At 40.7% G+C, this 27,677-nt stretch overlaps 1 protein-coding gene across 1 annotated transcript in view; it reads right to left on the bottom strand.

Annotated features, from left to right (window-relative positions):
* The window catches only part of slc4a3 (solute carrier family 4 member 3), a 57,146-nt gene that overhangs the window by 2,680 nt on the left and 26,789 nt on the right, over positions 1-27,677 (bottom strand). The window contains exons 6-21 of the mRNA XM_084544839.1: positions 21,353-21,495; positions 19,403-19,583; positions 18,989-19,124; positions 11,696-11,879; positions 10,846-10,951; positions 10,402-10,586; positions 9,853-10,072; positions 7,836-8,051; positions 7,578-7,726; positions 7,294-7,488; positions 6,906-7,097; positions 5,968-6,057; positions 5,687-5,853; positions 5,322-5,575; positions 2,663-2,832; positions 587-760 (exon numbers count right to left, since the gene is read on the bottom strand). Coding sequence (XP_084400965.1) covers positions 587-760; positions 2,663-2,832; positions 5,322-5,575; positions 5,687-5,853; positions 5,968-6,057; positions 6,906-7,097; positions 7,294-7,488; positions 7,578-7,726; positions 7,836-8,051; positions 9,853-10,072; positions 10,402-10,586; positions 10,846-10,951; positions 11,696-11,879; positions 18,989-19,124; positions 19,403-19,583; positions 21,353-21,495 — 2,762 coding nt within the window. The remainder of the gene's footprint in view (positions 1-586; positions 761-2,662; positions 2,833-5,321; positions 5,576-5,686; positions 5,854-5,967; positions 6,058-6,905; positions 7,098-7,293; positions 7,489-7,577; positions 7,727-7,835; positions 8,052-9,852; positions 10,073-10,401; positions 10,587-10,845; positions 10,952-11,695; positions 11,880-18,988; positions 19,125-19,402; positions 19,584-21,352; positions 21,496-27,677) is intronic.

Consider the following 27,677-nt stretch of genomic DNA (forward strand, 5'->3'; position numbering starts at 1 on the left):
GAAAGAATTTATTATCAGGTTCATTTAAGGTTAGAGGGGTGAGGGATCCGACATCATGGAGGTTCAGTGCCGGTAACTGTCATTTTTACTTAATTTAAAGGTGGTTTGGGGCTGTTCTACGGTGCCAAGGGTTCATGAAACCTTTGAGATGAACAAGACACGTATGGTGGTCAAGTTAAGAAGAAAGCTGTTTATTCTAGTTCATAAAAAAGCTGACATTTTGGAAATGGAAGGCTGTAATCTGAGAGTGATGACATGTAGGCGTTTAGTGGATCTAACCGGGAAAACATAAAATGCAGCTTCAGGACAGACTGAACCTTTTTCTGGTCAGAGCATGGAGCAAAAAGAAATATTTGCAAATCATTTGAAACCATTTGGATCAGAAAGCTGTCCCTGATCACAGAGGGCAAAATCATCGGGAATGTCAGCCGTTAAATTGATTTGTTGCATATATGTACAAAAACATGCCAACATCCATACAATGCTAAATGTGCTGTGAGATAAGTATCCCGAGGCTATGTGGGATAAGATGATTGTGGCAAAGTTTCAAACAAGTTCCTGGAATGCTTCTACTACCCAAACCTACCGCCTGGAGCTCGCGTTCCTCGAAAATCCTGGAGAGGATGAGGCGGCGCAGCGGCACCGTCATGATGAGGACGAAGGGGAATGCCAGGGAGGCCGCAGTAGACTTCACTACCCACAGAGCCACAATGCATGCCAGCTGGATGATGGTGAACATGTTCATACGCCAGGTTTTCACCTGAGGCAATACACATATGGTGGTTATTAGGTTGAAAACAAATAAACCGTAGAGTACAGTGCACACACAGAAATACTCATATGCCTGTAAAGACACATGAAACAGTCTCAGTCCCAAATATTTCTCCCACATAAAGAAAATCTTACATGTTTTTAGCTCCATCTAGTGGAAAACTCGGCCTCCAATAAGACAGAAGATTTTCTTTTCTTTCGAAGATTAAACTGAAAAAATCCAAGTATACAGCCACTCATGCTGCAGCATTGTCATACTTTAGTAGGGTCCTAGCTTTAATATCTTACATAACACGTAGGTAGTTCTAAGTGAGAACTGAGACTGAAAATAGTTCTGTGATATAAAAAAGATAAATCCAAGGGTGAGAGTATATTGTTTCGTAAAAGATAAGATAACCCTTTATGCTACAGTGGGGAAATACAACCCAGTTTGGGAAACAGAGCCACAAGTCCTAACGCCTATCAGTTAAACACTGAACATTTTTTTAAAAACAAGTATGGCGGAGAATTTTGGCACCAGGTTAAACTCCGTGATAGCATCTGACTCTGTCAACAGAGACATTCAAAATTAACTAGGAGGCTGTTTTTTTCACATGCAGTTCAGCTTCACATAAGTTTAACTACTGTTCCACCACATGCAAATACGGATACTTTTTTAAAATATTCTAATGACCCAGTCAGAAACATGGCTAAACCCAGAGTACTATGGGTACGCCATATCAAGGTATCTGATGAATGTAGGTACTGTATGTAACTTGACATTATGAAGAACTTTGTAATTCATTTACTCAACGCCTGAGATCAGACTGAACTATAAACTGATTGATGGATCCAATACTGACCAGGCAGCCAGAAAATAAGCTGTGGCCTTCCTCAGCTGTTTAGATTACTCTCAGCTTGAGGTCCAAAGTCCAGGAACACCGATTGTAAGGCTGAATGATAAGGTTAGTCTTTTAAAATAAAGTGAAAAATCAAGAAAACCGAACATTTTGGCCTTCAGTTATCCACTCCTATATGAATGCAAAATTCTGCTTACCTATGATATATTCAAACATTATAGCAGCTAACTCACATGTGATAGAACTACAACTACTAACAGTAGCCTTCTAACAGTTTTATGCCCCTATGCTCTGTTTATGTGAGCCAGCATTTTCCATAAAGGCCCCACCAGGAACCAAAGGAAGAGTCAAAGGGAGGGTCAGTGGGTATGTTGGATTATCAAAGTAAAAGTACACAATTACTCCTCCAAAATAAAAGCATGTAGCACCAACCAAAACCTAATAAAGAGGCTGTATAGAAGCCAAGCCTTTCAAAGGGAATTAAGTTGGAGGGCAGACCCCACACACAGTTTTAATAGGACTTATATTGATACGTCAGCAGCAGCAACATTGGCACATTCAAAATTTCCGCAGGAATTTTCTAGTTCCTCTTGCTGCCCTCTTCTCTTTCTTTTTCCATTTTTACTTGGCTGGCCTCAAGCAGATGTGTCCGTCCATATGAGCTGGGTTCTGCTCAAGGTTTCTTCCTTTAAAAGGGAGTCCTTACTGTTTGTTCTAGGGGCTTTCAGGCTGGGTTTTGTAAACTGTCTTGAGACAATTTGTATTATTACTCACCCGATATAAATAAAATCAAGCTGAACTGAACTGAATACTGTTTCTCATGTTTTCTTTTATGAGTTTTGTTATTACCCTGGATTCTGTGACGTAGTTTTATGTGACTCTTCCCGGCATCCCAGCCTCTGTTATTTATGTACTGACTGAGTCAACTTAAAAGCTGAGGAGTGACGTGGTTTGGGTTCTGGCTGCTGTTGCCATTCTGCTGGATTTGGTTCCTTCATCTTACCGCTGATGACAGAGAAGAGGCCATGTTAACATTCTAGTGTGTGCATTACCTTGGTGACGTAGATGTGGTCAGGGTGGTGCTTGGCAGGTGTGACCATAAGTGTAATGCGTTCGTACAGCTGGATGCCCGTCAGAGAGGTGACCCCCATATATAGGAAGATGCCAAAGAGAACCGCCAGAGGGATAAGGCGGAGAACATCTGTCATTACCATGGACATACCTAATGGACAGAGAGGATTGATTCGCATATACACATTAACATATGCATATTAATCTGCTGTGAAGAAAACGATTAATTTAACAAGGATAACAGTCCTGAAAAAAACAAAACATATTGTCAGCACTGTTTGTTTAGACCGTTCTAAACAACCGTTCAAATGCCCTGGTTGAAATGCACTTGGGGATAATCTGGAGAATCTAATTCCGAATCCTAGCAGCATTTCATTCAAACAAAAGCTCAACAATCATGATCATATAATCAAGCCGGATCAAACTATACAAACGGTTGTTTTGGGAATCTTGCCTTAAAAAAAAATAATAATAATAAAAAAAACACTAGTCAGTGCATAACAAACACTGTTACGTAGTCAGATGAATCAAAAAAAAAAAAAGTTGCAGGGACTGAGTCATACTTCACGAATGTCTAGACATGTAGGAGCTGCAAAGGTGTCACTCTGTACCTTCCATCTCACGTTTGCTCACCTAGAAATTTCAACACTGTAATTAATGTTATAAATACATAAACCCCTGCAGCGACAAAACAGAACAGAGTAATTGTTTTGGAATTGGTCAGTAGCTGAGATTCAGCATTTTCCCCGTTTCATTCCAGAAATGTGTATTGATCTGATTTATGTTGCATGAACTTTAGAGAGAGAACAACCTTAAAGCCACATATTTTATGGAAGTGTTGATTATAAGACAACAGTGTGAACAGTGGTAGAATTACTTCTCAAGATCAGACGACTTTCATTGTTAAAACAGCAGGTCTCTGGTTTCACTCAGACGTAAACACAGTAAAGTAGGTTTCTCAAGTGTTCCTCATAGTTTTTTAAGTGTGTCTAGCAGAAGCTAATGCTAACATTAAAAATGGCTGCCTGAATACATTATATTGTCTTTGCAGAATGAGGTGAAACGAACATGCGCCAGGCAAAAGGTCAGAAACCCCTTCAGTTGATGAGCCACGTATGAGACACAAGTTAGTAGTAAGTTTTGGGTAAATTGTCAATCATCCAAAATGACCAATTTAAGTCAAGTCAGTGTGAGGGGCATTCAATGTTATCAATTCCTTTATCCTACAGGAACTGCCTGTAAACTCTCACCACATAAGGCCGGGCGTGGTCGTAAACAAGGAGGAACCCAGGACCCACTACACCAGGATAGGGTCTGGCAATGGGTCCAAGGATTTCATTCTGATACCTAATGGCAAACAGGGTGCCGTTGTCTCGCCTGTAGAGGTCTGTGTGTCAGTTCCTTGATATGCCTCCCCAGACCATCACTGACCCACCAACAAACCTGTCATGATGAAAGATGTTACAAGCGGCATTATGTTCTCCATGGCTTCTCCAGAACCTTTCACATATGTCACATGTGCTCAGAGTGAACCTGGTCTCAACTGTGAAAAGCAGAGGCCGCCAGTGGTGGACCTGCCAATTCTGGTGTTCTATGCCAATCCAGCTCCACGGTGCCAGGCAGAAAGCACAGGACCCATTAGAGGACTCATTAAGTCTATTTCCGATTGTTTGGTCAGAGACATTCACACCAGTGGCCTGCTGGAGGTCTTTCTGAAGGGCTATAGCAGGACCCATTCTGTTCCTCCTTGCGCAAAGGACCAGATATTGGTCCTGCTGATGGAATAAGGACTTTCTACAGCCCCCTGTAGGGTCCAGGTAACATCTCATGCTACTAGTAGTGACCTGACCCTAGCCAAATGCAAAACAGGTGAAAAACAGTCAGAAAAAATGAGACGGGGGAAAAAAGTCAGTGGGGGTTGTCTCGTTGTTGCCCCTCTAGAGCACATGTTGTTAATTTCATTAACACTAAATAGGTTGAAACTGATTCCCAACCTCCTCTGCCTGATCAATATCCCAAAAGTTTAACTGACTTGATGCTATAATATTAGGTATATTTTATGTTTTATTTTTACAGAAGAAACTCTAAGAGATTTTTTCACCAGTGCCTAACCCCAGCATGTATATACTGTCTGAGTCTCCCTTAGTCATTTGTCAGTTTGTTCCGTCTCATGCCAGTGGAACCATTGCCATCTCAGCCTTGTCTTGACAGGTCATTGTTTACCTTGAGGTTTTGTTATTTTCCTTGATTATTTGATACTTTGCTGTTTTTACCATAGATTATGTTTTTCCTCATTGTGAGAGATTTTTTTAGTTTTATTGTTCTAGTCTTTTGTTTTGTTGTCTTAGAGTCATGCATTTGGGATCAAGCCTTGTACAGTTGTGACAGTTATTTCAAGAAATATATATAGTGTGTAGTAAACTAAAACATTAATACTAAGTTAATATTAAAGCAATAAGTAAATAAATGAATATCATTTCATAGATTCTAATATTATGTTTTTGGTTTTGAGATTGAGCTCTATTTTGGCATGTGCAAAAATGCACAAATCTTGCTTGCAAGCCAAGCTACAGCTGGCAACCTATGCTGTGACAACAGCTGTTCAAGAACAGTCCACTGAATACCCCACACTCCTCTTACCAACAAGCACAGCCACAAGAAGTCCAGTCACCCTCTGCTCTTTCACCTCCTGGATCATGGGCTTCTCACCAGGCGCAGTGGCCTTGCTCATGACTGTGAGTGCGTTGACATGAGTGACAGAGCGCACAGTTGCCGCAGTGAGCCATGGCAAGCCGAAAAGGGGGCAGATGGCACCCAGGATGACAATGAGTAGGAGATCGAGGTGGAAGCCTGAGCCTTTAACCAGGCGGCGCTCTTTCTTACTCACTATCAGTCTAAGAGATTGGAAAAAGAAAGAAAATATATTAATAACTCATGCTTTACTATTACACCTACAAATTCTAAAGCTAGTGCATTAAATCCATAAATGATAATAGAGTACGTACGAAGTGATTTGGGTTTCCATGAAAATGAGAATGAAAACAAGAAGGGCAGGGACCAAAGACGCTCCCATCATCCAGGTTGGAAAAGGCTGCTTGTCACCAAAGGGACTGATGAACCAGCCTCTCTTCTCAGGGGATGTGACAGAAAAGCCTGACGGCACATTGAGTTTCTAGAAGTAAAAGTGTCATGTTTAAGTGCTGAAGAAAATGTATTAAAATTTTAACAAAATGCACTTGAACTGCTACTGTGATCACAGTAATGCAGTGACTGAGAGTGGAGTTACCTGTGTGTAAGTGTCAGTAATGGAGTAATCCACCAATACTGAAACTAAGATTGAGATAGGGATGCCAAAGTCACCAATAATTCTTCTGGCCTAGAAATTTTGAGAAAACAAACATCTATTAAAATAAATAATACATCACAACTCTTATCAGAATAAGAAAGCTCTATTAAGCACAAGCCAAATATTAACCAGAATTTTTTTTTTCACTTCTATGAAAGTGTATAAATGCCTTATTAATGCATCCATTTTCATTTATCTTGCCTTTGCTATTCAGAGTCTCTGGATCATTACTATCAGCCTTGAGACTCCCAAGATGATTTGTGGTAGACAAAATAAAAAATGATTTAAAAAATGATTTGCTGTTAGTAACAAATTCAGCGACATAACCTTGTCACCTCATACAAATATATCCATTGTTTGAATTTATACAGCTAAAAAAATATTGTGTCGAGTTTATTTGAAGCTTGACTGGACATATCATGTTATCACCTAAATTCAAACAATTCTTGGTAAGTAAAAAGAAACAGAATGCAAACACAAAAATTAACTCTTTTTTTCTACAAGGTTTGTTGCAAAACACATTTTAAGGATTGTCTTTTTTAATTGAAACCAGAGTTTAAAGTATCCTGTGGAGTTTTTGGCCACTATTAGTAGTAGTGCTAGTACTATTAGTGCTACTGTGGACTGCAAATGTTTTATGCATAAGGTTTTACACTTTTCTCCCCCTGTTAGTGGCAGTAACAAACATGCCAAGATGATAACAATGAAGGTATTAAATATAGATGTCATGCATTTAACACATTTGCCAGGTTTGAAAGACATACTTGTGTAACAAAACATAGATATTAAATGCAATATTTTTATGATTAGGCTCAACAGGTTGCCGTTACATTCACAAAAGAAGCTAAATATCTACAGTTTGAAGTGAAATAGATTACCTTGCCACCTAAAAATCGACTGTTTCTGAACTTCCTGAGGAAGAATGCAACAAAGAAAGTGCCCATCATGAGAACCAGAGAGAGAAGAGCAGTATTTGGCTGGTTGAAGACGGTGCTATCAAATTCCAGAATCCTAGATTTTGTGGTGGAGTCGGTGGGGTACATTGCCATCAGTGGATGCTCCTGAAACACCTAGAAACAATAAGAGAGTGAAGATTTACTAGTTGAATTGGCTTCTTGTAGAAATTTTAATTAAAGCATCAAGTTGAATCCTATGATACTGCAAGCACCTAATTTTAATAAATGGAGAGAAAATAGAGAACCCATTATGGTGTGTTTTAATACTTGGACATAATTCCGTGTGTTGTGAGATATTTGGAGTAGTTACCTTGATGAGTTTAGAGAATGTCTCATAGATAAAGATGAGGGAGATGAGAAAAGCAAAAATCTCCTGTGTAAAGGGTGAGATGTAGCGGACGAGGAAGCTGCCCTCTGCTGCCACAATCACTAGGACAATGAAGATGAGCCAGAAACCAATCCACACTCGACCAGTCAGATACTCAAAGTTGTAGGCCTGACAGAACTGAACAAAAAGACATGTTAGCTTTCTGTCCAGGCGAAAGGTATATGATATGACCATAACTAACATTTCTATGTGTTTCGTCAGAGTACCTTGTAGAATGCTTCCTCAAACACCAGTAAGGGTCCAGAGAAGCCAATGATGAGAAGGGGCTGCCCAGCAAGCAGTGAGAATATTACTCCAAGAGTCGCAGTTGAAACAATGAGCTCAGTCACTCCCATCATGCCTTCTGTTTTTTCCCCTGTATGTGAATATAGCCACAAACACATAGGTTACTCAGACTAAATATCAAAATGACATGGAATCCAGTTCCCTTTCATGTTATCAATTTTAATTTAGTTTTAATTTACCCAGCAGGCCTCCAAATGTAATAGTGGGTGATAATGCAGCAAAATAGATGAAGATGACAGCAGCTAGGCACTGCATGTCCAGGGCATCTTTTAAGTCGCTGACATAGTGTGGGTACCGGCGGCGGATGTCATGGATCAGGCCTCCGAAAGGGATCCCTGAACGCTTTAATGGGTCCACCTCCTGGTCTCCCTCCTCCTCCTCCTCTGGACTCACCTCTGGGGGTTTTGTTACATGGATTCATTACATTAAAAGTCCATGACTTATCACAACAATACCTAAACAGTAAAACAACTATGCAAATAAACGATAAGAATTACATGTGCATATAGGCCTACACTGGACTGATTTTCTGAGTTTATTGTAGTTTCAGGAGGAGTTCCTATTTAAACCTCAGACTTTCCACCAGTCCCCTAGAACTGAAGAAGCTACTCGGTGGTGAAACGTCTTCTCAAAAAAGTCCAGTTGCCTTTTTTGAACCTTTTTTGGATATGAGCTTATTGTACATAACACAGTTGCACAGTGCACACTGAGCTAAGAGAATACAAGTAAGACAAAAAGGCAAGGACATTTAGTTTAATTACAAAATATGCAATGAGATGGATTCGTTGATCCTCAGTATTAAGCAGTGTTGGGCACGTTACTTTTAAAAAGTAATTAGTTATAGTTATTAGTTACTTCTCCCAAAAACTAACTGTGTTAGTAACTGAATTACTCCACTATAAAAGTAACTAGCCACCAGGAAAAGTAACTATTGCGTTACTTTTTAAAAAATATACATGTTTAAATACGTCTAATTATTATTATGCAAACATTTTTATTGGCTTTTTTATGCTGCAAACACATACAAACTATACAACACAGTCAACAAGGCCGAAAACAGCAGTCACAAAATATATGGAAAATAAGGCAACAAAAAAATACCAAATAAATACATCTAAGAATTAGAATTTTTCTGAGCGTAATGTACACTTCACGTGTACATTCTTGCCCTTTACCTCAATGAGGTTAAAGTAGTGCCTCTACTTCCACCTTGAAAACAGCAACTTTACCTCTGAATGATCCAAACTCTCCATTGCTGCAGGCTATCTCTGATCGCTTGTGTGATACTGCTATTCGCGCGTTTGTGTGTGAAAAACACCTGCCCAACTGAACACTGCCCTGCTGCTGATTGACTTACCATGAAATCTTACCCTACCTTAGCCAATCATCATCACTTATGCGGCTACCCCACCCAGAGGGAAAAAACACCGTTATTCTCATCACTGGTATTAAGTGATGAGGATAGGATTGGGGGCAAAAAAACTTAATCAGGACATCCCTACCGTAAACATAAGCCAGAACACCAAATGTGTTTTAAGACTGGAACTGGAACTGGACTAATAACTCCTCTCTGAGTAACGATAAGTTAAAAAAGTACATTGGACAGCTATTTGTGGAACTTACTAGATAACAATAAAAAATAGCATAACAGCATCTATATAATTTATTTGTGGGTTTAGAAAATGTTACTTAAGTGTGTGTGGAAGTCAGAAATGAGTGCCACTACAAAATGCAATTAAATAATTCTTTGGATATTCAAACGTAAATATCTCAAACTCATATGGTTAAAAACATTAAATGATTTAAAAAGGAATGGTCTTGCACAGCATTTAAGAGAAGCTTTTAAGACCAGTCTGTTTTTGCCTCACTGTACTGATGAGCCTATCCTCTCTCTTCTCTCTCTCTTCTCTGTCTGTACCCGGCTGGCCTTAGGCAGATGGGTCCCTCCATATGAGCTGGGTTCTGCTCAAGGTTTCTTCCTGTTAAAAGGGAGTTTTTCCTTGTCACCGTTGCCTTCAGGCTTGCTCTGGGGGTTTCAGACCGGATTTTGTAAAGTGTCTTGAGACGATTTGTATTGTTATTGATGCTATATAACTAAAATTGAATTGAACTGAATGATTTGCTCAAACAAAAGTGCCTCATTCCAACATAATAAACAGAGATTTATAACTGACTCATTAGGTTTGGAAAGGGTACCTTTCTTATCCAGCTCCACTCCTATCGTGGAGTGGTGCTTCTTCAGTTCTCTTTCCTTTCTCTTGCGCAGCATCTGCTTCTGGAAGTCAGCCACTGTCTTCAGGAGGTCTTTGCCCGCCACATCTGAAGGTGGAATGACGATGCTGCAGTCCAAGAATTCGTTGATACCATTCAGGAGGTCCTGCCTGTTGTCAGCAAAGTAGGCCACCTCATGGAAATTCTACAACAAAACAGAACTGGGTGTTGGCACCAGAAGGCTAAAGACAGGCAATTAAAAAAAAAAAAAAAAAATGGGGGAAATTAGAAACATATTTAAATGATTTTTCCAATTTTGACCTCCATTTTGAACAATTTTCTGGGATGTACTCCTGGTAACATGCTTTGTGCTCACAGAACTTTGGTAAAAAGCAAAAAATGGTGGCTCTTCAACCCTTGAATTGAGATTTTGACACGTCTACCGTCATATATTGTACATCAAATTCTCTTAAATAATGACATTATTCCTTTGTTTTCTTCGTCTTTGTAACTTAATCCTTCAATTGTATCTACCTTGTCAGACATGAGGGTGGCGAAGGATCGTCCAATCTCATGGTAGTCCACGTTGGACTGACTGGGGCCGAGCAGGACGAAAATAAATCGAACAGGGACTGGGACTTCAAGCACCGACTCCAAAAGAACTGCCTCATTCAGCCTGACAAAGGCCATGGCTGGCTGCTCCAGAAATTCAACACAGCCTTGCAAGAAAAGAAAAGAAAAGAAAAGAAAAGAAAAGAAAAGAAAAGAAACATATTTAGTAATTTAAATTTCTCAGATCCAAAGCCTAAAGCTGTTTCGAGTAGATACCATTAGTGGTGAGTTTGAGATTGTGGTGTTCTTCTCATGTAATGTAATTATTACATATTTGACTACCAGGCCAATAAATAACTTTGGACAGTTGTGTTAGTGGCTTACGCAAATGAGAAGGAGAAGACATAGGTCCACTAACTTTCTTACCAACTAAAACAATCACAGCTTCAGCATCTTTGGGAATCTTGGCGAGGAGTTTCATTGATCTGGCTGCAGCTGGATGGCTCTCAGGAGGCAAGGGGTGGAGAGATTTCTTGGGAGGAAGAACAGTACAACAGTTATTGCCACAATGTGATGTGACACCATTACAGTGCATGGAAATAGTAATGTGAAATTATTGTGGGAATATACATATCGATAGTCATATTCTTATGTCCTTATGCATTTGTGTGGTTTAAAATGAACTACATAACAGGTTCTTTATGTTCGAAGAGATTTTTTTTAATAGACTGGTTTAAATTTGCCAGCATTTTAAGTCCTGTGGAACGTTACATTTTCACAGTTGACATATCAAGGAGCTTTAACTAGAAGCACCTGTAAGCTGACTAAGAGCATAATTCAACACATATGGCGCACTACCTACATGACTCCTGACCTCACGGAGTGGTATTTTAAAGAACAATACAACCGCCACAGGTCTCACATCAGGAATTTAGTGTAATAAGGCTTAAATCTGTGCTTACTGGTGATTCTTATAACTTAATGCAAACCATGACCTAGAACAAGACAACTCAGCGTCGCTTTTATCTCCATCCATTTAGATAGCTGTGTTCAATTATCCTGGTGGATTTTTGTCAAAACTAATCATTTACTTGGCTTTGGTAAAACATTAAGTCTACTGTCTGCCTGCACTGTTTCAACTATGCTGCAGTCTTTCATCGCCCAGATCCCTCGGTCCTCTGATCTCTGTCAGGACCTGTGCAAATGATCAAATGAAGTGTGTAAAATAAATTGACCTACGGAGCTAAGGGGCAAACACATAAATAAAGGAACTTACAAACAGGCTGACAAACACGTCTTGTTTAGGGTCGTACTCTGGTCCCTTGTTATCCTGGTGCTCATCATGCTCCTCGGCCACGAGAGGCAGACTCGTGTCCTGGACATGGTTGTGATTAAAGCTACCGTGGAGACTGATGGAGGACTGGTGGCGGTGAAATCGATGTTTCAGATCACTTGGATGGCTACGGAAAAAGAACATAAATAGGAATCTTCAGTCATGCCTACAAAATAACTCCTTAACTACTTTAATGATTCAAGGCAAACCATAAAGCATATGCAGCAGTTTGACAGAGCATGATAAAGATTTCTTTACTTTTCTTGATATACATATTGATACAAAAAGTATTTATAACTCAAGGTAGTGTTCTGAATGTTCCAATAGCAATCGGTTCAGCTGCTATTAAGATTATTTTATTATTATTATTTAACTACTTTTGGTTTTTTTTTTTTTTCCTAATAACAGTGTGAACAACACACACGTAACATGGACTCAGATGTTTTCAGATCTAATTTGGGCCACTTCGATATGGGTATATGGTCCTTAATCAGATACAGGTTTGATTTTGTGCAATGCAAGCTCACATTACTATCGCATACTGTGACATTTAATCCCTTTCAGATCTGCAGTATACACTCACTATGTAATTTGCAATTTTTGAAGTGAAACTATACTTTTGGTTGTGAAAAGGGAATCAAAAAATAAAATGAAACAGCAATCAAGCAAGTTTGTGTTTATGTCAGCAAATAAGCAAGGCAAATGAGGGAGGTGTACTTTGACTTGGTTGCAGACACAAGTGAGAGTGAAATCCCACATCAACATAAAAATGAAATTGTAAACACTGACTTCAGTGTCCTCCATGTTTACTTAAGTACAGACTGACATCTTGCCCTTTCATGTATGTAGGTCAGTTCTGTACCATGGCCAGTTCACACTGGATTTAGATTTTGGGCATGTCTGAAAAATATGACAGACAACCAAAACATAAAAACTAAATCTGAATGAAGCACCAATCACGCTTGCAGTGTGAACGTAGTCTAAATGTTCACTCTCTAGCTGGAGTATGATGGAAGTTCAGTCATTCATTCATCATCTGTAACTGCTTGTCCTGTGGAGGGTCGCGGTGTCTGCTGGAGTCTATCCAAGCTGCCATTGGGCAAGAGGCGGGGTAGGTCGCCAGTCTATCGCAGGGCTAACACAGAGAGACAGACAACCATTCACACTCACATGTACACTTACGGCCAATTTAGAATCACCAATGAACCTAATGAGCATGTCTTTGGACAGTGGGAGGAAGCTGAAGAGAGGACCCACGCAGACACAGGGAGAACATGCAAACTCCACACAGAAAGGCATAGTCAGCCCATGGATTCAAACACGGAACCTTCTTGCTGTGAGGCATCAGGCAACCACCACGCCACTGTGCCGCCCCATGATGGAAGTTATAATATAATAATATTAATGTTATCAGCAATACATAAACTGTGTATAAATTTGAACCACTTTTCAGGTCAAGCTAATCAGAAAGCTGTTATGTGATATTTGCATCAAAACATCAATAAAACAGCTAGAGACTAAGCTTTGTTTTCTGTGCTTTTGTGCGTGTGATGTTAAGCACATTTCACTCCCTCATAAAGAGAAGTATTCAGTGTGTCACGCCAGCCAAGCTCTTCAACGCAGTTTCATTACATCACTGTACAGTCCACTGGTGACATCACATCAATAATTAGGCCCGCATGGTCCAGTAAGACTGGGCTTGAATTGGACGCATCAGCTGCCTGAGACAAAAGAACAAGGTGTGACACTGAAGTTTCTCGTGCTCAAGTTGTTTCCAAAGGCTCTACTGGTCTGAGTAAGCAATGAGGTAAATTTTAGCCGCAGTTCTATGTGATATCTCAGATTGGTGATGACTCTAATGAGTGTTTTTCCCTCTCTGGAAGCAGGCAGGGGCATGCTGAGCATTTAGTTGGAAAGGCATTGAAAGGTGGAATGAAGGAATGATGGCATGCAACTAAGAAAGTCTGTCTGTACCCGGCTTGCCTTCAGCCCAGACCCAGGCAGATGGGTCCCTCCATATGAGCTGGGTTCTGCTCAAGGTTTCTTCCTGTTAAAAGGGAGTTTTTCCTTGCCACCGTCGCCTTCAGGCTTGCTCTGGGGGTTTCAGGCCGGGTTTTATAAAGCATCTTGAGACGATCTGTATTGTTATTGACGCTATATAAATAAAACTGAATTGAATTGAATTGTTGGCCTGTGTCCTTTGTATGTATCTGTTGTGTCACTTTGTGAATATGTTCGATTTTAGTTAAACGCAGCAACTGCTGTCATAAGTAAGTTTGGAGTAGTCCATTATTTTATCTATTTTATCTTTTGCTCTTAATGTTCTTGATAACATACAGGTGGTACCATTCTGATAATCAGAGAGGGATCCAGGCGGACCTGCTTTGTGGAGCTGCATGTTTATATGTCTGGAAGTGCACTTTGCAAGTTTAGTTTGTCTTGCAAACCTATAACAACCCAGTGCTCAGTACAGTATCATAACAGTATCATAAGTGCTAATGGCAGCATAACTTAACACCAACCTGCTTCAGTTTAGCAGGTCAATGTAGGATCCAGTCAATACATAGAGACCCACTTAAGAGTTTGAGTCACATGAACATTCATTCATTAATTTTCTGTAACCGCTTGTCCTCTGGAGGGTCGCGGGGTCTCACCAGGCAGTAAAGGACCTGCTCACGCAAAAATAACAAATCACCCAAAACTTATCGGCCAAAATAACCGGACTTTGATGGTGAGAAATATTAAACCTTTGAAATGAAGACAACCAAATAGCTTGATGTTTAATCAGCGTCCTTTCATCTAAAATTCCTTAAAGTCGGCTTCATCTAAAATGACGAATCTAACTTTTAATCTAGCAGTCTAGGCTTTAAGACTAGGCAAAGCTACACAGTCTTCACATCCACATTTCAGTTGGCCCTGGGGAAGTACACCAGTTGATGATCCAAGTCTTATCAAATGTCGCTTTTTGGAAATTCCCTGCCCACTTCCCCTGAGTTAGCTTTTTAAATGATGTGAGAGGATGATTAATGCAAAGGAAATCTTGGATTAGACTCTTCATATTACAAAACCTACAATTCAGACCAAAATGAAAACAAAGCTGTATCTTTTCTACCCTAAACTGTCAGGTTGGTTGATACACAGAAGGGGAAACAACTGAATCTGAGATCACACTGTTGTTTGGGAAAATCACATCATTCGTGAGATGAAGGATGGCCATGTAATTTTGAAATTTATCCTAGCTTTTGGTCACACAAGGACCAAATTGTGAGATATTGCCATGGTAACTAACACCCAAGTCCAAAACTATAAGCAGGGAGATTTTGTTAATTTTCAGGCTTTAAGTCCACAATACACAATATTCAGCTTCTTCAGTGTGAAGAAGCTGAAACCGCTTTTTAAAATAACTCACTTATTGCACAGCTGACACTTATGTTGTGCAACTGGGTAAGAAGAAATTACTCTTCCAACCAGCAGGTGGCAGTAGTCTCTATTTGTGATTCGACAGGGGTAACCGGAAGAACTTCTATTAGCAGGGCTAAACTGTTGTACTGGCCTCTCCTGCATCATGCTGATAAGCTGGTCTGCAGCTTAATTCATTCTATGATCATGTCGTTGCAAAAAATATTAATGTATCTGAGTGTTATGAGGGACAGTTAATTGGGGATTCTAAATTGGCCATAGGTGTGTGTGTGTGTGTGTGTTGGTGTGTGTGTGTGTGAACGGTTGTCTGTCTCTTTGTGTTAGACCTGCGACGTCCAGGGTGTACCCTGCCTCTCGCCCAATGACAGCTGTAATAATAATAATAATAATAATAATAATAATAATAATAATAATCTTTATAACTGGTGATTCTAAATTGGCCATAGGTGTGCATGTTAGTGTGAATGGTTGTCTGTCTCTCTGTGTTATCCCTGCGATAGACTGCCGACCTGTCCAGGGTGTACCCCTGCCTCTCGCCCGATGACAGCTGGGATAGGCTCCAGCAGACCCCACTACCCTTAACAGGAATAAGTGGGTACAGAAGATGAATGAATGAATGAATGAATAATAATCTTTATTTGTACAGCACTTTTCACATCAACATTACAAAATGTTTCACAAAAACATTAAAAAACAAATTTGTAAACTGAAAACAGGCACAAGTTACAACAGTTAAATGAAAGACACAATAACATACAGTTAAGAAGAGTTAAGAATAGGGATGCTCGATATTGGCTTTTCTGCCGACATCCGATATTCCGATATTGTCCAACTCTTAATTTCCGATACCGATATATGCAGTCTTTTTACACCAAAATTGTTAGGTAACAACATAACATATCACCTATTATGGAATTAACACATTATGCCTAATTTTATTGTGATGCCCCACTGGATGCATACATAAATGCAACATGGCTTTTCAAATGTAAACAATGTCTGTGCAAAATAAGTTATTGAAAAAAGTGCCAAAAAAATGCCATTCATTTATTTATTTATTTGTGTTTTTAGAGAGAAATTTTTGCCCCTCAAACAACACTACAGACAATATCAAAACAAGGAAGAAGCATTTCTTCAGTCCAGAGTAGTAAACAAACATAGTCCTCTTTTTCCAGGTTCAATGACTGAGCAACTGGCCATAACTTGGCAAATAATACAATCATTAAATTATAAACTGGGCTCAATCTGCCCTGCTCTTTCGTATGAGTAACAAAATAGTGCAAATAAAAACAAGAAAGGCACAAGAATGTTAAAAAAATGTAACATTTGCAGTCATTGCAAATCGCAAATTTACTGTTAGTAGGTGACACTTGGAAATACTTCCAAACCACAGACATCTCATGCACCGGGCGAGCAAGCTTGTTAGCCACGGTTAGCAACCTATGAGTCTAGCGTGTTGTTGTTGTTATACGTCATCAAGCACGCGCCTGTAAACGTCCCATGCTGCGTTCATGCAGACTCGGAAATGCTGAAGCCTACAGAACAAACATCGGTTATAAAAACCCGATACCGATAATTCCCGATATTACATTTTTAACTCAATATCGGCCGATAATATCGGAGGGCCGATATTATTGGACATCCCTAGTTAAGAACATAATTAAAATTCACTTAAAACTAAAGTCAGACCGGTTCAATACACTCCTTGCGATACCAACCTAGACACATCATCAGTGATGTAACCTGGGGTCATCGGGTGTTTCGGGTCTTTCAACATTACACACCCTCGCCCAGGTGACCCAGCCGGGGGTGATCAGTCTCCAGCTTATGTCTAAGTAGCTTGTGTGGTCCACAGATCACTCCCCTAATCCACAGCCATCTTGACGCCTTCTCAGCGGCATCAGTGATGACGGCTTTCTTGCTGTGCAGTCCCCTTATGCCCAACAGCTTGAGAGCCCTGCAGAGTGACTGGCCAGTGAACCCTGCACCCAACCTTGATAGGGCTGTATTGGGTCTTCCACCCGTTGCTTCGGAATTCGCCTGCCTGCTCCTCATACATGGCCCACTTCCGCTCAAAAGCCTCCTCCATCTGGTCTTCCCAAGGCACAGTCAACTCCACCAGGACCACCTGCCTTGATGATTCTGACACAAGAACAAAGTCAGGCCTGAGTGTGGTCACTGCGATGGTATCTGAAAATTTAAGCTTTAAGGTCCACCTTCAGCTGCCAGTCCCTAGCTGATGCCAGGAGTCCCTCAACTTGGCTTTGGCGTTGTTGTGGCTTCTCTCCGGCCTTGACAAAAGCAATGGAGTGCCTCACTGGTTGTTGTTGCTTGCTGATACCTGAGCAGATGATATCTGGTATTGCCTTCAGCACCTGGTCGTGGTGCCAGCGGTAGCACCCCTCTCCCAGGGCTTTTGGGCAACAGCTTAGTATGTACTCCAGTGATCCTCTTCTCTGGCACAGCAGGCATGCGGGAGATTCTGCCAGACCACAACGGAAAAGGTTAGATGGCCTGGGGAGGACGTTGTAGACTGACTGAATTAGGAACTTTACTCGGTGTGGCTCCACTCTCCAAAGCTCTGCCCACAAAATCTTCTGGTCCACTGCCTGGTCCCATGGAGGACATACCCATCCTGCTCGAACGAGTTTCCTCCACTCCTGCTCGGACCTCTTCCTGGACGAGTGGTCGCCTCTTCTTTGGCCTTCCTGAACTGAGGTCTTGGGTTGCTGCCCAGCCCTGCCCAGCCTGATGCAACAGTTCCCACCAGCACACTGTGCCACAGCTGAGCTTCAGCTTGATCAACTGCCTCCTGTGCTCTCCACTTCCAACCAGTTCTTACTTCAATCACAGCCGAGGAGACTCTGATGTCACTCGAGTCCCTGTACAGCAGCACCTCTCTTTCACAGGTCACCATTAAATCATCTGACAGACTAGTGAGGGGGAGACGCAGCTTGCTCTTACTCGCCTACAAGTCTATGTCACTGAGGCTTTGTGGTAGGCCCAACCACCTGCGCAGGAAGCTACTAACCTTCCTCTCAAAAGCCCTTGACAGTGGTCAGTGGAACGTCATAGACGAGCAATGGCCAGAGGAGTCGCGGCAGAATGCCATGCTGGTATATTCAAGCCTTAAACCTGCCTGGCAGTCCTAAGTTGTCCACCGCCACTAGCCACGTTACCAACTCACTGCTGGTTGCTTGGAGTGCTGCCTTGCCCCTCAGAAGCCCATCAAAGATTTTCCCCAGGCTCTTCACTGGCTTCTCTGAGACAGATGGAAACTGGACACCTCCCAGTGAGAAACAAAATTTGTCCGTTACCTTCCCCTGCTTCACGACCAGGGTGCGGGACTTAGCAGGCTTAAATTCCATCTGAGCCCAGTTGACGAGCCGCTCAAGGCCTTGGAGGAACCATCTGCAGCCTGGTACAGATGTTGTGGTAACCGTCAGATCATCCATTAAAGCTCTAATGGGAGGCCGCCACACACCTGACTTGGTGAGCGGTCCTCTGCATTCCACCTGTGCTGACTTGACGAGCATGTTCATGGCCAGAGGTAACTCTCAACCTGAAACAGCTGTAACAGTACAGTATGAGGTCCTTGATCTCCACCAGCACCAGTGTGCATGTACATGTAAATTTTGAATACATTTCTCATTGTTTCCTAACAGCTGATGTCAAAAGTTTTACTGCAGCACCCCACAATAACCTAGGGGTTCCAGCCTGTAGTGAAACCAGATGATATATCTGTTGACTCTACACAAAGTATATCAGTTGTGATTGCTTTAAAAATGCCATTTAAGGGTTGGCTTGGTTACTGACCTGTGTTTGAGAAGCAGAGCTCGAAGAACACTGGGTCTTTCCTCTGCTCTGATCTGATCAGAGATGATCATCGTCTCAACCACAAGATGAGCAATGCCGGGCAGAGAGTTCTGCTCAAGATCCAGAAGAACAGCACCTAGAGGAAGGTGGAAAGACAGCACAGAGCCAAGATGGGAATAGTTAAAAAGTAATTGAATTACACAGTAGTCCAGTGTTTGGTTCAGGATTATTAAGGAGATCTTGTTTCAAGCCTGCATAATTCTAGCACATCAGCATTGTCAAACCATTAATTCATTTTTTGTGTTTCATGCTTGTGGATGTTATTCCAGTTGTACAAGGAAATAAGTAAACCATTAGACTGATACTATCAGAATCAAGGATCCCTATTGCTTTATGCATGCAATAGCATTTTACCATGTGTGATGGTGCGGCGAAGCTCCAGCAAGCTGCGGAAGGACAGGGAGGCCACATGAGGTTTGCCCCAGCGCTCCGTTTCCTCCTCCACATCCTCCTCAAACTTAATCCAGCGAGCCCGCTCCTTCCAATGCATTTCATGGTCCTTCTCCACAATCAGCTCATTTAGCTCCACAAACAACTAAGGATGAAACAGGGCAGAAAGATAAGCACAAAAGTGCAAGCTTTAAATTTCATATATAACTGTCCAAGATTACTTTTGGAATGGCTAAGGGGGGCAAAACCCAGACAACACCCAGCTATATTTATCCATGAAACCAGATGAAACAAATCAGCTGGTTAAACTTAAAGGCTTGGATGACCTGTAATTTCCTGCTCTTAAACTCAAAACAGAAGTCATTGTATTTGTCCCTAAACACCTAAGAGATTCTTTATCTAATCACTTAGTTTCTCCGGATTTGATTACCTTGGTCTCTAGTACTACTGTGAGGTACTACTCTGTGTTATATTTGATGAGGATATGTCATTTAATTTGCACATAAAGCAAGAGATCTGGGGCCTCGTGTAAAAAGATTTGCGTGGATCTCCTACTGAAACGTGGTGCATGCTCAGATCCAGAAGCACATTTCCTTTGTACATCCCAATCAACGTGGAATTGAGCGCACATGAAGGTTCTCCATCCCCTGGTTTTCAATTTTCAGGGTATGCGGACGTTTTGCCTCCCTGATACCACATGCCAGGTTTGTCCTAGCTGTCCTGATCTGAAGGTGGCATCCTGGATTTTGAGCAGGTAGCAGACCTTGCCAGTCAGCCATGGTTTATGGCTGGCACGCACAGTTACAGTTTTTTTTTTATTACAGTCACATTGTCAATACACTTGCTGATGTATGCAGGCGCTGTGTCTGCATACTCCTGTAGGTCAGTCTGACTGCTGTAGGTGGCTGCATCCCTGAAATGTAGTAGTACTGAGGTAGCCCCCTCAGGCCATACTTTGATCCACTTTGGTATCAATTTGACCATCCACACTCTGGGACTATAAACGGGCATTAGCATGACAGAGACCTGGTCTGAGAGACCGAGGTAGGGGCAAAGGGTAATCTTATATGCTATTTTTTGCTTTGTGTACACCTTGTTTGTTGTTTTGTCTGGTTGCAAAGTGTAGATAGGGTAGTGTAGATTTAAAGTTTGTGTGGTGAAAGTCCCCAGCTAGAATAAAAAAAAAAAACATATGTTCTCTATTCCATTTTACTAAAGATATTACACAGGCAGGAGAAAATAATGACTGCAGTCAAAGGAAAACTTTAAACCAATGACACACTGCGCAAACTTGGCCAGCTAACAGATCAACAGAGTGGTCTGGACAGAATTAAGGATAATGAAGTGGTTTGGAGGGACATTCTGTCACATTTCTTTCTCAGAGCAACAATAAAATACTGATATGATTTGTGTCTTGTAACATTTTTTTGCTGTCAAACTGAGGTGAAACATTGGGCACAGATGTGTAGCTTGGGATTAGGCTCCTGTAGAAGTTAATATGTGCTACTTAATATTTTTATGTCAAGAATGTGAGAGGGATCACCTGTAGTGATAAACACACATGAAAATATAATTCAAATCTACAATCCCCCTCAGCACTGTAGATCTACCGTTTCCAACAGCACTAGACAGCTGCTTTTTGCAAAAAACAAAACAAAACAGGGTATTGAAGCATTTAGCAGGTTAAGAACCATAAATCCAATATTTTGTGGTAATGGACTAGCTGAGTAGCCTGAGACACAACATCAAATGTTGCTCTTTATGGTGTCAATAATAAAGTACAATGTGCTTGTATGCTCTCCATACAAGCTTTATAAGGTGCATATTTATTACAATTGTTGCTTCTTTTTTTTAAAAAAAAAAAAAAGAAAAGAAGAAGAAGCAAAGAAGCATTGCTGCCGCTGTGATGCAGACCTCATGAGTTTTCTTTTCTGCTGCCCTCTTCTTCTTCTTTAGACTGGATAGTGGCGTGGAACTGTTGGTCCGGGTCATCTGACATCGGGACGACTTCTTCACCAGGTGGCGCCGCACCCCAGGGTTGTCCTCAAATCTGTGACCTGAAAGACAAGTATCAAGTCATGGGCAAATGGTCAGTTCAGCAGTGGACCTGAATTTGGTGCATTCAGGTAGCACGAAAAGGCTTCTTTTAAGGCTGTGAGCACATCATACATCGTTTCTAAGTCAGAAAATGTGCTCCACTTCATGTCTTTTTATGAGACCTGGCAATCATTTGAAGCAGGAAGCTTCAGTGGACGCTTAATTTGATTAAAGGAACAGGGAAGTAGGACTTCTGTGGAAATTATTTCAGAAACTAGTGCATGATTTGAGGTTTAAAACTTGGCAAAACGGGCAGCACAGTGGCGAGGTGGTTAGCGCTGATGCCTCACAGCAAGAAGGTCACCGGTTCGAATCCATGGGCCGGCTGGCCTTTCTGTGTGGAGTTTGCATGTTCTCCCTGTGTCTGCGTGGGTTCTCTCCGGGTACTCCGGCTTCCTCCCACCATCCAAAGACATGCTCATTAGGTTAATTGGTGATTCTAAATTGGCCGTAGGTGTGCGTGTGAGTGTGAATGGTTGTCTGTCTCTGTGTTAGCCCTGCGATGGACTGGCGACCTGTCCAGGGTGTACCCCTGCCTCTCGCCCGATGACAGCTGGGATAGGCTCCAGCAGACCCCGTGACCTTTAACAGGACTAAACGGGTATAGAAGATGAATGAATGAACTTGGCAAAACACTAACAATCTTAGCAGCTCAGTATGCAATTGTTTTATATAAATGGTTAAATGTATTTCTTGCCATTAAGTAAAATATGTTTGCATATTTTAATGGCAAATTTTTTGGAGGGGCGTTTCAGCTATTGCAGAAATGATCCTTTTGCGCACATGGAGTTAAAGGATCGGGTTGGTGAGGGTCATTTTAATGATATTTTGCACAGTTCTGCTGCGTGTTTTTGTACATAAACTGCTCTAAGTGTTCTGCTGCATCACAGCACAAATAAGTTAGTCTGTTATTTCGTTTTTATACAGTTTCCAAAGATAAAATGTAGATGTATGACTTGCTATATATGATTTGGACAAGCTTATTATTCTCAGCACTGAGAAAGACAGGATGTACCAGAAGTCCAGGGGAAGAGGTCCTGATTTTGTTCCTCTCCCTTCTGACTCTGTCCTTTAAACTTGCTTAAAAGCCCCATGCATAAAATACAAAAATATTTAACTAATCTACAGAAACATCATTACTTTTTATTGTTTTAAATCAATGTAGACAATTTTTGGTGAGATTTCTGTATCCAAAAGTGACTCCCATTCCTAGATTTGGGTTTCTACACCTCCCTGGCTAAACTTGGCAGTCAAGTCTAGCCAAAATGTACACATAAATATTAGGCAGTGGCTACAGAGTCTTGTGGCACAGACATGGACCTTTCATTATTGTTTCTTTTGTAGACAGCTGGAAAACAACGCTTTTGGCTCGCCTCGGCTATGGATATGTGAGCAGCCTTGTGACTTGCCTTGACTGTTCACTTGGGTCAATGATAAGACACACATGTTTTAGATTATTTTTACTCTGAGGAAAACAAGGCAGCTACCCCATCCCTGCCCAACCACTCCATTTAATAAGACTGATCTATGTGCACATTTGAAATTAAATAAATCCACAAAAACATTGTTATATATTTCTTTGGGTTTTTGTAGTAAGTGAAAGTCCATTTTGTAAAATCGGATATGCAACATGTATCTAATCAGAAAATCAAAATATTGTTTCAAAAGGGGGCAGTTATGTTTATAGTGACAGTGTTTCCCACAAAATGTCATGAGACCCTGGCGTTTGTTGTCTTAGTAAAAGTCCCTAATTATGATGATATCCCAACTATTTGTACAGAACATGGCCCATAGAATAAGATTATGAGTTTTATATCTGTCCCTCTTTGAATTATCGTAATAACGAGGATATGGACTTAGCGACAAATAGCAGTCTGTGCAGTTCATACAACAAAATACTTTTGAGACGTGGCATTCTATGGACAAATGTATGTATGATTAAATAAAGCATCAGCGAATAAATCTAATTATAGCAAAGAGTTTTACTTTCAATCAAACTTTGCTGGCTAGCGCTCAAGTTTACCTAGTTACGTTAACGTAACGCAACGTCTGGAGTCGTTTCTTTCGGGTTTTGACCAACTCTCTTAAAATGACTCCATGGTCTAAAAATCAAGAGCACAAAAATCGGGTTTTAAAAAGTGGCAGTAACGTAAATTTTTATTAGTGAACAACCCAAATAGCTTCTCATGCTACATTAGCTGTCCGTGCCGTTTTCTCCGTCAGGTATAATTCAGTATAGAACAGAGCAGCCGGTCTGAGGTGAGGCGGCTGTGGAGAGGAGAGGAGGGAGATGCTTTCAGGAGCAATAGGAAAAACAACGCAAGCACAACGTTGTCTGAAACGTGCAAAATATTTCCGGTTCGTTATGAGACCATGGCGGGACGCCATAGTATTAACACTGTATGGGAAACAGGTCATAGAGCTTTAAGAAAATTCAGGGAATAATAAACATATTAAGAATACATTGTCTGGGATTCTTACATTTCTGTAATTGTGATGACATTTAATAATAATAAAAAAAATGCCTGTGGTTCTGAATGGCAAGTCAAGTCAGACATAACAATAACTGTCATTCTCTTGGTGACATGTCAGCAGAAACGTTGCCAGCAGAAACGTTGCCTACCAAAACTAGAAAACTGCCTCATGCCCTGTGGCTACAAATTTGGGAAGGATATATAAGCTTAATTACTGTAAATAGGTCTAAAGTGAGAAAAATTCTGATTACTATTTTGTCTAAAAAAGACAGCTGCCAAAATGAATGTTAGTTGCAGCTTGACTAAATTTAATAACTAAAAGTTGACAAAAATGCAATGACTTTTCATTGTCTAAAACTAAACCAAAACTATGAAAGATACAAATGACTCAAATAAGACTAAATCAAAAAATGGCTGTTAAATTTAATACTGCTATCATGTCAGGCCATGAGCTTGGTATAAAGGGACAAAAGTGCACTTGTTTTAATCCAGCTAGTGTCTCCGTTACAGCTGAACTTATCAGCACTTAGAATGTGCTACAGTATGTCAGATAAACCACATTCTTCCAAGTGCTGGCACCTAGATTCACAACTAGACTAATGTGCCATTTTTCCAAATGCAAACAGGGATAGAAAAGCAGAACAAAACATCAATAAAATCTCTTTCCGCTCTAGCTGCGGCTGAGCCCCAAGCCAAATGGGTCCTAGTGGATCAATAGAAAAGTTGGAAACAGCAGCAGTTGACCATCGTGTCAATAATGCGCAGAACTCTGTTCTGCGTGTGGCTATGAATACATTACCTTTAATTAAGCTAGCAGTGGGTTATGTAATCAGTGGAAACAGGTCAACTCCCATCTATTGATTATTCATGAAAAAAACAGTATAAAATGCTCGTCCATGAGAATTTCCCAATGTATTGCAATTGAATCAGAGCATCTGCAGCATAACGTCACTACTGCTAAATATGCATGATTTAAAATTCTTCACTGAAATAAAAGAACACCACGCAAGCAGTGAATCTCAACAAAAAAACAAATATGCACAACTTACGTATAGGCTCGGGTGGCGACCCCAACTGGGTGTGGATTGACTCAAGCAAATCATAGTCATCAAAATCCAAAACAAACTCCTCAAAGTCCTCAAATCCTTCCAAATTTGACAGTGAGCTGAGGTGCTCATGTTGCTGCTTCGGGGTGCCAAAGCCTTTCTGGAAGCTGCACCGACGTTCTGTTCCATGGTGGTCAAGGCATCGCTTCTTATCAGACGTCCCATGTCCCTGGATCTCCTGTCCCTCAATGTCTGTCATCTCCAAGGTTGGTACCTCCTCCTATCCACCGCTTTCCAAGTGAACACACTGCTCATCCAAAACTTAAACCTTACCGCTCTACCTGGGTTACTGTTCTGAAGAGCCTGGATCACACTGCTTCTTTGTATTTTAAGTACGTATTTCCAAAATAAACAAATCTTTGTTGGAACCAGCAACAAAGAAAAAAAAATGTATTCAGGGAGTACAAAACTATTATAAATTAATCTTCTCAAAAAAAAACACAAAGAAAAGTCTTGTAAATTTCAGAGAATTCCTCTTCCAGTACAAAATTACAAATCATAGATAGAAACTTCAGATTTTCTTTATATTCTAAGAATTTGCAAAGTTGGAACTACACCAGGCAGAATAACCCCTGCTGTCCGTACCTCAAACAGAGAGATACATAAATGGCAACAACATCCGCTTTAGCTGCAACTCCAAAGGGAGATATTGACAAGGGATGGTCTACTTTGTCAGCTGAATGGTACATCCACTACCTATTGATGTTTTGGGCCACAGGAAAGGCAGGAAAATGTTGTTCAGAGCAGAAGAGGAGTTAATGCCTTTGTTTTTCACGTTGTCACCAACACTCTTCAACTACATGAAATGTATGGGGGTAAAGGTCAAGTTCCAAAGGTCAGTGTTTCAAAATGAATTAAATTAGGCTCACAAAGTACACATTAACACAACAAAGATGCAAAATATACACTGACAAGGAACCTGGGATATCATAATATAATTATCTGGGGGGGGGGGGGCTGCAACCTTCCTGTTCCTGCAACTCCATGGAAACCCTGCACCCCCAAGGGTGTTGTGGTCTAACTTGTCTGCAACAGGTGCACTAATCAGTTTTTAAAAAAAATAGATTTATCTGACTAAAAGCTGATGGTCTTCATAATTTCAAACATGTGTTAACACAAAAAAAAGATGATTTGATGCAGCTGTTTGTTGTCTCACAATATCGACAAATCTCGCCCGGGGGCAGTGCCACACTGCTGCATATGATGATGTTAGGGAGACAAATAACTGGTGTACAAAAGCTACTATTAGTCAATTAATTTCCATCTCTACTACTGATGATCAGGAACTGATATTCAGAGATTTTAGGTTATAAATAATTGTATTTAAAAAGACAATGCGACTGAGATCCTTTACTGACTTAGGGACAACTGAGACTCAATCTGCTGGTGACAATCATGAGATATTATGACGAAGAGAAGCTAGAGTGTGGACCTCGAGTTATTTTCTCATATAATCTCATGCTACAGTATCTTAGCTAGCCTAGCCTAGCTACCTGTTAATTTACCAGAGAGAACACAGTGGTGGACAATATTTTGTTAATTTGACTGGTCTAAATCAAGGTTAGTGACAAATACTTCCACCTCTTGCACCTGATTTTGAAATCTGAATAACAAATTACAATAACAAATTTGAACAACAGACAAAAAATCACAAAACAGTGTTTTTAAACTCCAGAGACAGAATGCACTTCAAGCACATATTAAGAATGTAACACAGGAACAGACAGTGGTGATATACATGGCCTGTCAATGTGAGGCATCACCCGCTACAAATCCGATAGCTAGTTTTGAGTGACTCTCAGTGCCCTGTTCCGGCTTCCAGATGGGTCCTAAACAGTCAATGATTACTCTGCTCTGGTAAAGCAGGAAAGGCCAGGGGCATGGTCGCTGCTGAAGGGGAATCGACTGCAGTCTCTGTTAATTATTGTCCCTCTATGCTGGGAGAGAGTGTTTTTCTCTGGCTACCAGTATTTCACTCTTCTCCTTTTATTGTATTTATTATCCTTTTTCCCAGTAAAATCAACAGCTTTGGCCTGTTTTTTTAATCTTTTTTTTAGAAGAGATGTGAGCTAAGTATAGAAAAGTAAGTAGTAGTAGTTAAGCTGATATTTACTGTCATAACTGTGCTAGTAACGTTCTGACTATTAATCAGAAAGTTACTGACTTAAGTTACTGAGTTAATGAAAATTGAGGGAGTTTTTCTCCCTATTATACACTAGGTGCAACCTATAGTACATGTGACATTCATTTACATTAGTTCTTAGTAGATGCTATCATTTCTCTGTCCTTCCTCCTTTGTATTGTTTTGTTCAGGGTTTACTTTGAACAGTGTATGTGGAAGCCATTAGTGTTGGGTGTTTTCATGAGAAATAATATGTGGGATGCCCATGGTGGAGCCAAGTCATATGCAACAGTAGGCAACAGTTGTCAATGATCAGTGCAGCAAGGGAGTCAATAAATGTTGCAACTGACTTTTCCAGTTGACCAGTATGTCAATGAAGAAGGAATAATAAGATTTTGTCACCATTTTGTCATCAGTGTTCTTGAACATCCACTGTGTAA

The sequence above is a fragment of the Chelon labrosus genome (assembly GCF_963514085.1).
Source record: "Chelon labrosus genome assembly, chromosome: 5".
NCBI classification, from domain to species: Eukaryota; Metazoa; Chordata; class Actinopteri; order Mugiliformes; family Mugilidae; genus Chelon; species Chelon labrosus.